Source organism: Rhea pennata, chromosome 15, assembly GCF_028389875.1.
Source record: "Rhea pennata isolate bPtePen1 chromosome 15, bPtePen1.pri, whole genome shotgun sequence".
Lineage (NCBI taxonomy): Eukaryota > Metazoa > Chordata > Aves > Rheiformes > Rheidae > Rhea > Rhea pennata.
The window spans coordinates 7,619,509-7,632,394 of NC_084677.1; the positions used below are offsets into that span (position 1 = coordinate 7,619,509).

A 12,886-nucleotide genomic window follows, 5' to 3' on the forward strand; every position below is an offset into this window, starting at 1 on the left:
TGCTGAAGCTTTTAGTATTGTTTTCATTGAGCAATGACCTTGTTGGGCCCACTGATGGGCCCACAGTCCATCTCTACTGGAAGACCGAGATCTAGTTATAACATTCTTTCTTCAATGGGGCGAATGTTTTTTGAATTATTTTTTCAGGTGACTTTGCTGATTGGAAAATTGCTTTTTACAGAAGGTTGGAAGGATTGTGCTGTTGTGTCATTTCATCAAGAAGTTATTTGTTGTTGGAAACATTATTTAAAGTCTTAATCAAATGAGGAAACACCTCTGCTATTGCAGGACAAAGCCTCTTAACTTTTTTTTTCCACTTCATCTTTTTGATGCTGACTGAGTGGATTTTTTTTTTTTTTTAATTGAAGCAGTTCAGATTTTGCTCAGACCTCCTTCAAACATCTTCAGCTGCAGGTATGAATCTTTTTAAGGAGATCCTGCCTAGAGTAAGGAATATGCTCTCAAGTGCTACAGATTCTGATGATCATACATTGCTTAACCTCATGCTGAAAGAAGATGTGATGTCCAAGGAGTACCATCAAACCTTGCTCCATGAAAAAGACAGAGAGGACCTTGCAAGGAAGATATCTCTGACATTTGTGGAAAAATGGGATCTATACTTGAATGCTTTTATTCCCCTCTGTTTAAAACTATATGGCAGTAAGCCTCAAAACATCACAGATAATGAGCCAACAGGAAGCAAGTACATTTCTGGTAAATCTGCTTTCTTTCTCTTTTTTGCATTGTTAAACATTTACTTTTGTTTATGGCATTCTGAGATAGTATCACAGCATAGAGCAAAGTGCATCAGTGGAGAGCAAGTGGAGGAGTGCAGAATGTAGTGTAACTGCAACTAAACCCAAATCCACCTATACAGAGTAGCTATTGGATATATATTTTCATAGCCAGGCCATAGTAAGGTTTGTTGTTTGCAGCCTTCTGAAGAACCAGAAATGCAACGTAGATTAAGGAGACCAGTCAGTTGTTCTTCTCTGACATACCAACCATTGATAGTCTGAGCAGCATTTGTTCATAGCACATCCTGGCAACTCATGTCAGGAAATCTCTCTTTTGCAAACACAGGTAGGAGGAATGTTCTCTACTGTAAGTTCCAGGTGTCTGTAAGTGCAAATGCTGCAGGGTTTATGAGAGATTGCTGCAAATTTAAGGATGGGAAGTATTTAATGACTTACAAGGCTGAATTCGGGAGTTTTGAGATTCTTAGTGGGCAGCACAAGAGCAAATGCAAACACCTGATGATTCTGAGGCGATACACTCACTTGACTTTTAAGTCTGACCCACCAAAGAATTTATATTGTATATGACTAGGAAAAGGATAGCTCTGGGACCTCCTATCTCATCCCTCCCATGTAAGGCTGCAGAACCCCATCTTAAATTACAGCATTCAGAATTACTTTTACAAAACTAAGCTACTATAAAAAACTGTTAAACAGAAATGAAAGAATACTTAACAGAATACTTTATTAGTCCTGTAAGACACATGGAAGGATCTTGGGCTAAAATGTATGGGGAGTAGACTTTTTTCTTCTCATTAAAAAAAAAGGCAGTATTCAGCCTCACTTGACAAGGCATTGCTGGAAGTAGAAGAATAGAAGAAGAAATGCTGGGAAAAAATCTTAAGGATAATTCATGAGAGAAAAGAAATACTCAGCCAGAAGATTTTAGAGTTGTTATTGCACAAATTAAAATGTAATGCCAAGAATTCATATTTTAAAAGTAGGCATACTAGTATTATTTATGCTGGGGATATACATAGTTTGGTTTCTATTTTTAATTAAATCCCTGAAGTGCTTGAAAAAATTTTCCCTCCTTGTCATTTTTGTAGTGGTAGCATCTAAAATCTCCATTCAAAGATCTTGATCCTGTCATGCGACGTGACTCTGCCACAAAGCTTGCATCTATTTGAGACATAACAGAAGGAAGTTGAAGTGCATCCAAAGAGCCATTAGTTTTCCTCCATCACACATTTGACTATTTTTGCTATTCCCTAACATATGCTTGAAAAAGTGGTTTGGGAGACATTAATTCATCAAGAAATGACTCAAAATTATATTAGAGGCTTCAACTTCCTTTAAAACAAGTCATTTTCTAACTCTAGTTGTCAAAATTGTTGAATTTCAGCTTTGCATCTCATGGTTGTTGCACTCTGAAGAAGCCTTGCAAAGAGATACAGGAGAGTTGCAGGTTACTATCAGCAGATTTCTCCCTGTCTACTTCATAGTTTTGCTGCTGTTTTTTATCACGATACAGATACGTAAAATCTCTTGGCAAAAATGTCCTAGCTTTCCCCACCTGGCAAGTGCCAAGAGTGCACTAATGGCATCAGTTTCACAGAGCTTCCAGTACTAATCAATAATTCTGTTTCCTCTTTCTGAAATAGGGTGGCATATCTTCATTTTGAATTAGCAAAAATTGAAGCACAGAAGCTGATGGTCACTTGAGGAGCTTAGAATGTTCTCAGCTGTCTCCCAGCCTCCTGGTTCCCACTCTGTTTTTAACTCTGTCTCTCAGACCATCTCTGTAGACTAGTTCACTAGATGAACCATTAATCTGATTAGCTACAGCAATTCCTTTCTGCTGTTTCCAAGTAGCTGTGAGTGTTTTGCCAAAAGTGGACAGACACTATCTGCTATAGTTTCAGACTACAGTAAACAACCCTACTCTTTTATTGCCTAGACTTCCATTCTTGAAATATGGAGAGCATCTCATGGAAATACAGGTTCAGAAGCTAATAAAAAAATCTGTGTTCAAGGATGGTAAATTTACGGGGTTGTGCTCCACATTCGAATGGGGTTAACAACAACCCCCTTAGCTTTTGTAGGAGTTTCCCTTACAATGATTTTATTATTGTCTCCTGTCCAAATAGGCAGAGTATTTGTCCTTGAAAACCTTTCATTAGTTTCTACACTGACTACTGTTATATAGAGATATTCCTTTTCTTCTAATGTGCATAGTGGAGATGTGTAAAACAGTGATGCTGTGGGACCCTGGAAAATTTTGACCTGTCTAAGAGTGGCTGATCCTCTAGATACCAAGCAGAGGCCCTGATTTATTCCAGGGTCTCTGCAGCTTATCTGACCACTTAAAAGGAAAAACTCAGAATGGACTAGAGTTAGAACTGACAGGAAGTGTTCTGAAACTAGAAACAGCCAAAAGTTCCTGTTGTATCAAGTGCCTCGTGATGGTCACAACAGGAAGAAGCCCAAGAACACAACTGCCTGCCTGGCTGGAGAGCCAGAAGAGAGATGGCTAGTGCTCTGCACCTCAGGCTGGACCTCATATCTCTAAATATTGGGAACTGGTCAGCAGCTCCTAGGAAGGAAATATGGTGAGCATGTTTCCCATGGAACTGGGTGGAAGTAGCTACCCTCTGTAAAGGGAAAGGTGCTATGCAGGTCAGAGCTGCTTCGCTTACAGGATCTTAATGGAAACCACAGCCTTGTACAGAAGCCAGTTATCACCAGCCAGCTTACCAAAAACTTGCCTTCCTGAAGCAGCAGGTCCTGAGTGCTACAGAGTTTGGCATATCCTGCTTTCTTCCCTCCCCCTTCAAGCAGGGATGGAGCTTTTGCTATAAGCTATAATATAGGCTATAAGCTAATGGAATTATACCACAAAAAGTATTTGCTCGTTTGACAGTATGTTCCCTTTCATGATTAGTTTCTAATTTGTGTAGGTCTATCTAATGATACCAACAGGGTTGCAAAGCCACTGAAGCAGCTAGACGTCATGGTAGGAACACTTAATGATATAACTGATATTGAAATATATCTCTTTCTTATGCCAGATAGGAACTAGCAGGATAAAGGAAAAGCTGTATTTCAGTTGAAGTGCAATAAATGAACAAATACGATATGTTAAATTGTTGGTACATGCAAACACTAAACACCAGGTATAAGTCAGATAAGCTTTACAAGTTCCTCTTTTATCAGACCCAGTGCTTGTCATTTGGGGGTAATGACAAAACATACTTGCATAAGATACTGAACTAATTTTGGATTGGTAGGGTTCCTGAACATGTGAAAAAATACTTTCACTTCTGTTAGAGCAGAGTTGCAAGGTAAGAGTGCTTGTGTGCTGCTTACTTTATTCTTACTGATACACTGCTTAAAGATATGATTTTGGGACAGATTTGAGCTGAAATTCACAGGAAAGAAGAAAAGGAATTTTGGGGAGCGCCAAGGACTGTTACACCTACGCTCATCCAATTTCAGTTTCCAGCTGAGTTAACTGATCAGTCCCACAGTGAACAGAGTAAGTAAAGTACCACAATAAATTAGTGACAAATTGCTGAAAAATGTAAGGGTGCTTGTACAGGGATTGTTAGGAGTGAGCTTCCTCTTGATTTTCCTCTCTGGAATTCCCCTGATTCTTTAGTTTTTCTGCTGCAGCTGCCCTGGATTGTTTTCTCCTTTGTGTTACTAGTTTCTTTAACCACTAAGCAATGGTAGCAGCTCTGATGATCTCCTGCTACAGAATCCAGAGGGAAAGAACAGGAACGATCCATTTTTTCCAGGTCAGTTTTTCCTTAATTTTTCAATGCAGTGTCTTTGTCATGATAAATCCATCTTATCTTACCTTTTCTGGATATTAATAAGTATGGCATGTCAGTATCCACCTTGGTATTGCTTGAAATATTAGTAAGATGAGTCTACTCTTAAGTTGGTAAAGTTTTGGAGAATTTTATTGTTTTTGTCTTGTGTTTAGCCATGTTGCTTAGTAGAAAGCTTGCTGTAGTTCATTTTGGGTTTTGTGAGGAATATAAATTGTTTTTTACCCGAGTGTTGACTTTATGGAAAGTGAAACTGAGGAGCATTGGAAGAAGTTGTCTTATTTCCAGGTTCTTTTCTAGCTCTGGCAAGAAATTCTAGAATTTTATTTTCTCTTTCAGAAGGGCTGAGGTTCTGTCTCAGAGAAAGTCGCTGAATGCAGATGTAGTTTTCTGCTAAAAACTTATAGACAAAGTGTCTACAGTGCCACTGTATTCCATCATACTTGTAGGATGGGAGACCATGGCACAGTTGTGACACAAGAGGTGATACTGGATACAAGAATATGGATTCTGCTCTCAAAGGCTTTTACAACTCTGACACCTACAGGATAGTATGCTATTAATCTGCCTGAACTCAACCAACTGAAGTGAGAGTAGTTACACTTCTTTAATCTCTTGTGCTGGTCATCATGTAGCTAGGTTCATTGAAAAACAGAAGAAAGATCCTTCTAGTTGATATTTACACTTTTTTTCTCTAATTTCTTTAAACACATCTAAAGGAGAATGTGGCAAGATATAGAACAGCTTTTTTGTTTCATCATCTGTTCTTTTTTAGACTGTAAAGCCCATGGAAAATAACATCAATTGCACAGGCAAGAGATTTGTAGATGAAAGTAGTGTCTTTAATGAAACCAGGTAGTCTAACTGGAAATAGGCTTTCAGATGTATTAGCCTTTTTAGAGATGAGAGAGAAACTGCAACTTTCAAAGCTAAATATAAATTGAGTGCTATTATTTAGAATTTGAGAATAATAAGGCCATTTCTGAAAGGAAAAGCTGGTAGGTACCTATGGAGCTGAAGGAGAGTTAAGGCTTGGGGGAGAGGAAAGAGAGAGGTAATTGTAGCATGGCATGAGCTTCCTTCCTCCTTATTACCATCCAGATCGCAGAAAACACAGGGATAACAGCTTTACTCCAAAACAAATGCGTGGGGCAAAAACCCTGTCTTCTGATAAGTTTCTTGTGGGCTGTGAACAATGACACATAACAGAGGGGAGAGGAATAATAAGAGAGAAGATAAATTGAAAGATGTCTTTTCAGAAAAAAAAAGAAAAAAAAAAGCTTGAAAGTCATGGTTGGTGGCATTGAAGTGTTTAATTCAGAGTACCATTGGAGAAGGGTTTATTAATCGAATTGTTTCATTGGACTCTGTATTTTAGAGTTTGATATAACCTGTTCCTCTGTCAGCTTATTTCACCCTAGCTAATCTCAAGGGTAGCACTTGGGAGTCCTGCGTGTTTCAAGAACAGCATTTCTTCAGCAATCTCTGTGTTTGTATTTTTTTTTAAACCTTCTGTCTTGATGTCAGTCCCATTCTCTTGTCCTTTTGTAATCGAAAGATAGAGAGCTGTACAGAGCAATAATGTTATGTCATTCTCCAGTTAAGAAATGTATGATTTGCATGGCACTACTTGTTGTTTGCTATGAATTATCCACAGCTTTCTAAACTGATGTGAATTAAATTGCAGGGGGTTTCTTCTGTTCCTAAAATGACTTCACTTTTTCATTTTCTTAGCCTCCATTCTCTTGTGGGAAGTCATTTTATCACTTGTCAGTTCAGATGTCAACAGCTTGAGGAAGGAAATCCCCTAGTAAATTGCCTCAAACATCTACCTTTTTTCTGGAGAAAACCTTACATTATTATCTTTGTATAAATCTTCTCCTTTATCTTACCTACCATTTGATTTTAGTTAGTAGCAAACTCCATTACTCAGTATATTCAACGTGTTGATCTTTTAAAAAGTAAAAATATGGTGAAATCAAATTATTGGAGCCAGATGATAATCATAACTATCCCTCTTATCTTTAAAAATATAAAAAGTTCAACTCTCAAAACTTGTGTGTGATTTAAGTGAACATCTGCTATTTCTTTTATGGATTCTCTGTCTTGATATGGTGATGTTTAGTATTTCTTTAACTGCTTTTCTGGTAGTTTTTAATTCATACTGTTTTGATTGAATTCTAAAAGAGCACTGAACAAAATGCTGAAAGCCTGCAAGTGAGTTTTGTTGGCTGTATATGCAGAATACAGGACTAACCAACAAAGAAGGACTGGTTAGAGATGTGAAGGTTGGGGGCAGCCTTGGCTGCAGTGACCATGAAATGATGGAGTTCAGGATCCTGCATGGAGGAAGCAAGGCAGTAAGCAAGATTGCAACCCTGGACTTCAGAAGAGCGGACTTTGGGCTCTTCAGAGACCTACTTGGAGGAATCCAATGGGTTAAGGCCCTAGAAGGAAGAGGGGGTCCAGGAGAGCTGGCTAGTATTCAAGCATTACTTCCTGCAAGTTCAAGAGCTGTGCATCCCAAGGAAAAAGAAGCTCAGCAAAGGGGACAGGAGACATGCATGGATGAGCAAAGAGCTCCTGGCGAAACTCCAACAGAAGAGGAAAGCACACAGAATGTGGAAGAGGGGACAGGCTGCTTGGGGGGATTATAAGAACACTATCAGAGTATGCAGGGATGTGATGAGGAAGGCTAAGGCCCATCTGGAATTAAATCAGGCAAGAGATATCAAGGACAACAAGAAGGGATTCTTCAAATACATCAGTACCAAGAGGAAGAGTAGGCAAAATGTGGGCCTGCTGCTGAATGGGGCGGGGGTCCTGGTGACAAAGAGTACAGAGAAAACAGAGTCACTGAATGCCTTCTTTGCTTCAGTCTTTACTGCTAAGGGCAGCCCTCAAGAATACCAGAGCCTGGAGATGGGAGAGAAAGCCTGGAGAAAGGAAGACTTTCCTTTGGTCGAGGAGGATAGGATTAGAGATCTTCGAGGCAAACTTGATGTTCACAGATCCATGGGCCCTGATGGGATGCACCCAAAAGTACTGAGGGAGATGCCGGATGTTCTTGCTAGGCTGCTCTCCATCATCTTTGAAAGGTCATGGAGAACTGGAGAGGTGCCTGAGGACTGAAAGAAAGCCAGTGTGACCCCAGTCTTCAAAAAGGGCAACAAGGGGAGGACCCAGGCAACTATAGGCCCGTCAGCCTCACCTCCATCCCTGGAAAGGTGATGGAACAGCTCATCCTGGATGTCATCTCCAGGCACATGGAGCAAAAGAAGGTGATCAGGAGTAGCCAGTGTGGATTCACCAAGGGGAAATCCTGCTTAACCAATCTGATAGCCTTCTATGATGGAATGGCTGGCTGGGCAGATGAGGGGAGAGCAGTGGACATTGTGTCCCTTGACTTCAGCAAGGCTTTTGACACTGTCTCCCATAACACCCTCCTAGAGAAGCTCTGGAAGTGTGGGTTAGACGAGTGCACAGTGAGGTGGATTGAGAACTGGCTGAAAGGCAGAGCTCAGAGGGTCGTCATCAGTAGTGCAGAATCTAGTTGGAAGCCTGTGGCTAGTGGCGTCCCCCAGGGCTCAGTGCTGGGTCCCATCCTGTTCAACTTTTTCATCAGTGACCTGGATGAGGGGACGGAGTGCCTCCTCAGCAAGTTTGCTGACGATACCAAGCTGGGAGGAGTGACTGATACACCAGAGGGCTGTGCTGCCATTCAGAGAGACCTGGACAGGCTGGAGAGCTGGGCAGAGAGGAACCTCCTGAGGTTCAACAAGGGCAAATGCAGGGTCCTGCACGTAGGAAGGAATAACCCTAGGCACAAGTACAAGCTGGGGGCTGACCTTCTGGAGAGCAGCTCTGCAGAGGAGGACCTGGGAGTGTTGGTGGATGACAAGTTGACCATGAGCCAGCAATGTGTTCTTGTGGCCCAAAAGGCCAATGGTCTCCTGGGGTGCATTAGGAAGAGTGTTGCCAGCAGGTCGAGGGAGGTGATCCTGCCCCTCTACTCAGCCCTGGTGAGGCCACATCTGGTGTACATCATCTGGGCTCCCCAGTCCAAGAGAGACATGGAGCTACTGGAGAGAGTCCAGCATAGGGCTGCAAGGATGATCAGAGGACTGGAGCACCTGCCCTGTGAGGAACGGCTGTGAAAGCTGGGCCTCTTCAGCCTGGGGAAGAGAAGGCTGAGGGGGGATCTGATCAGTGTGTACAAGTACCTGAAGGGAGGGTGTCAAGGGGGTGGAGACAAACTCTTTTCAGTTGTCCCATGTGACAGGACAAGAGGCAATGGGCACAAATTGAAGCACAGGAAGTTCCGCCTGACCGTGAGGGGGAATTTCTTCCCTGTGAGAGTGACAGAGCACTGGAACGAGTTGCCCAGAGAGGTTGTGGAGTCTCCTTCTCTGGAGATATTCAAGGCCCTCCTGGATACAACCCTGTCTAACATGCTCTAGGTGACCCTGCTTGAGCAGGGAGGTTGGACTAGATGATCTCCAGAGGTCCCTTCCAACCTTACCCATTCTGTGATTCTCAAACAAATGCTTCCTGAGTGCAAGTCTTGCCATAGCAGGTATGCACTGAGGTATCATGCGGTAATACAGAGGGTACACAGGTCTAATGAATGCCGCAATGGAGCTGGAGTAAAAGGTAATGAGGAAAGAAGGTGTTATTTAAAAATAATAATGAAAAATTTTTTTTTACTTTCTTAGCTAGAGAAAGCTAATCTAAGCTTAGCTTAGAAAGAGGGTGAGTTCAGGGCCGTTCATACTGGTGAAGCAAAAAGAACAGGTAATAAGGTTTTTCATTCTTGAAGGAGAGGCAATCTTCATTCTTCACGAGGTAGAAGGCTGCATTTCTCTTACACTTGATTCCTGGGTTATAAGACTTTTTATTTTTCAGTATTCTAGTTGGACTTTGCACCAGCCAGGCTTCCTCTTGGCTGCTTCCTGACTTTTCTTGACTGTTATAACTCATAACATTTTGAATTATTTATGCCATTCAAAGAAAGGTTTAAAATAATGAAATCTCTTACAACGATGACTTAACTAAAACAGTATTTCTGTAAAGGCTAAGTAGGCCAGCTTTAGTTTCTTTCCATCGGGCTTGTCTATTTGTGGGGCTGTTGTCATCAAGCAGTTTACTGATCCCTGAGCTTGAAAGGAGTGATGCATTTATCTACTTTGCATTTCCTTTAGAACTTCTCTCCACTTACTTCACTGTCCCCAATCCAAGAACTGTACTGAATCGGAGGTAATGCTTCAACATCGTTTTTGGCAAAATCTGGATGCTTGAAATTCTGAAAGGCCCTGGCTGTGTTTGGATTTTTATGTTAATTCAGCAGAGGAAGTGGCAAACCAAGACCTTACAACAAATTGAAAGTTTAATCCAATATGTTTATAATCTCATTCTTGGTTCTCATGAAAGTTGGTCAACTTCTGCTTTCCATTTAGAGCAGAGTGGGCAATAATCTCAAATTTTTGTGATGTTGGTAATGTGACAAGGCCACACAAAAAGGCCACATGAAAAAGGAGAACTGCCTGAGTATGGGTTATTCTTACAGGTGGGGCCTCACTGGGTGCACCAGCTCTTCCAAGTTCTGGCCCTAGACTCTGGTGTCTTCTGCTGCAGAATGCAGAGAGAGGGTCTGCCTCCAGGCTGCTGAAGGGATAATTGCATATTGGGCTGTAAGAAAAATGAGTATTAGTTTAGAACAAACAAAGTAGTATGTAGTAGTGTTAGCAGGTTTGCCCTTCTGCTTTACTCAGAGCTGCAATGTTAGCTGTTTTTCTTCAAGTTACAGGCAAACTTGATACCACAGCAAGTTGCTCCACATTTTCACACCTTGGGAAAATAGACATGTGCAACTGGGGACAACAGTGACATTCTATTGAAGGCAGAATACTGAAGAGAATATATTACAGCTGTCCTTCATTGCAAAACACAATTTTGGCAAGCTAAAACTTTTCATGGTTGTGATATGTGGTCAAGTATTTGAACAGGTTGTGGACTAGAAAATTTGCCAGTTTGCTCATTTCATGCTGGCATCTGAATATTATGGTGGGTTAAATGACTTTGACTGGACCGGTGATACATCCGTATCAGTGCTCTGTGAACACTGAGAAGCCAATATTTGTTTTATTCCAAGACATGGAATATTGAGGCAGAATGTGTGAGCTTTCCTATTCCTATAGGAACAGCTGGAAGGAAACACAAGAGTTTTAAAATAGTATGGAGGAAGAGATAGTGGAAGTGTTCTACCTCTCACTGTCTGTCTTGTGCTGATGGGATGTCTCCTAATGCTTTCCAGGGCTCAGGAGTTTGGGATGTGCCCTCCCAACCTGAAGCTGAAATTGTCATGACAGAACAGTATCGGATTCTTCTTCCATCACTGCAGTCTTCTTGTTCCTCAGTGCCTTTTTGGATCTGTGCTTGTACCTTCTATATCCTGATGAATTTACAGGAGTTGCAATTTATTCAGTTTTTTACCAGATACTTTTGGCCCGGATAGTCTGTGTAGTATCCTCTTCCCCCAAACAGAGTGAAAAATAGATTTTTGCTGTTGCTGAACTTAGACAAAACTTATCACAAGCTGCATCTGGCTCCATAAGTTTAAGCAATTTAGGATTATAAATCAACTCAAGACTTGTTAAACAACACCAGTTTCATAGTCTTAAGATCTCAATGCCTTGTAGTCCACAAAAGCTAAAGTGCTGGGCTTGTGGAAATTCTTGTTTACAAAAGCTTGTGATTTTGTCATACCTCATAAATAACATGCTCTGTTGCCCTGTTCATTGTTTTGTGATGTAATTTCAGACAGCAAGAGACAAATCATGGATTCAGCATTTGTGCCTGAAAATGGCTATCTTGATTTGCTGCACAGTGATATTGATCCATTGCATCTGTATACTCTCTTTGACCATACATCATCTGAAAATGAAGAAAGTGACTTCTCTGCAGGTTAGTAGTACTCTTAAAAACTGCTTGATCTGTTTAGCCATCATTCTGTAAGTCATTACTATCTCTTGATGAAGTAGCCGTTTGTGGTCACTGAACTAAGCTCAATGGATACTTGGTGTTATGATGTAATAACTTTGTGTCTATCTAGATATAAAATAGGGACTGGTTCCAGGTGCCATCATCTACTTAAAACTGTGTACATATTTAAAGCTTCCTGCACAGTGGATATAATGAAACATACTGTACATATTACCCATTAATTTGTGAGGTGATATGTAGTGTCTTTGGTTTGCATGTCATTCCTGTAAGTAGTATTTGCCAGTGTTCCTATCCTAGGCTGATCAGACATAACTTTCAACACTTTCATAGTTTCAAGCCAAAAGCTTTGCAAAACATGAGCCTGCAGTGAAGCCAAACCATTGCAATCGAACTAGCATTTTGTTTCCTTCTGAGATCTAAGGCACCAACACAATGGACTTCCATTAGCAGATGCTATTTTACAGCTTTTGAGGGCATGGACCAATGATTTCATAGACAGAAGAGAAAGCAGAAGGGTGGAGTGGAAACATGATGCTTTACATATCAGTTCCTACAACTAAGCAAGTAAAGAGTTCAGCCCTAGCCCTCAGACTTTCTGCTCCTGAATCTCTGTGAAAGTGTGGAGGTTAACTTGCAGGAACAGACACCATGTAGTAGGTAATTGTTAGCTACTTAGAATTTCTGCCCTTCCTTGGCTTTTCTAGGGAGAGTGAAGGACAGCATAAAAGCATGCAGGCATATCTGTGCTGCTGACTGCATTGTGAAACAACAGCTGAGCTTATATTAAGCAACGTAGCTGGGCTGCAGATTGAGGGTGGCAATGAAAGGAGAAGAACAGAAGTTTAATGTATGACAGATATGAAGTCCTGCAGCTCTGCGCCAGATAGGCATAAAATGTTACCAAATCAGAAGGATACCATTTTACATTCTCATTACTTTCATGAGTGACCAGTGTCAACAACTACATGTACAAATCAGTAGAGACCTGAGCTCCAGAATCTGTAATCATCTTTGTGATTCGTTACTTTCTTGTTTAAGCTTTGCTCTCTCTGCTTCTGTTACTAGTGTCTGCAGGAGCGTGCCTTCTGCACTACCATGGCCTCGCTTGCTCAGTGACTGAAGTTAGAATGAATTAGAGATCAAAGACTGACTCTCAACACATCAGAGCTGCTTCACTTATTTGAATACTTTTGAGCCTTAGTAATGTGTGACAAGACATAGGTAAATGAACCAGTGCCAGAGCATGGCCCATCACATGGAACTTTTGACATACGTGTTGTTAAACAGTTGATGTGGTCCCTGGCACACTTT

At 41.1% G+C, this 12,886-nt stretch overlaps 1 protein-coding gene across 1 annotated transcript in view; it reads left to right on the forward strand.

Moving 5' to 3' along the window:
* The first annotated feature begins 416 nt into the window (after window positions 1-416).
* Window positions 417-12,886, forward strand: part of CIITA (class II major histocompatibility complex transactivator) — a 32,438-nt gene continuing 19,968 nt past the window's right edge. Inside the window, exons 1-2 of the mRNA XM_062588235.1 lie at window positions 417-714; window positions 11,393-11,536. Coding sequence (XP_062444219.1) covers window positions 417-714; window positions 11,393-11,536 — 442 coding nt within the window. The remainder of the gene's footprint in view (window positions 715-11,392; window positions 11,537-12,886) is intronic.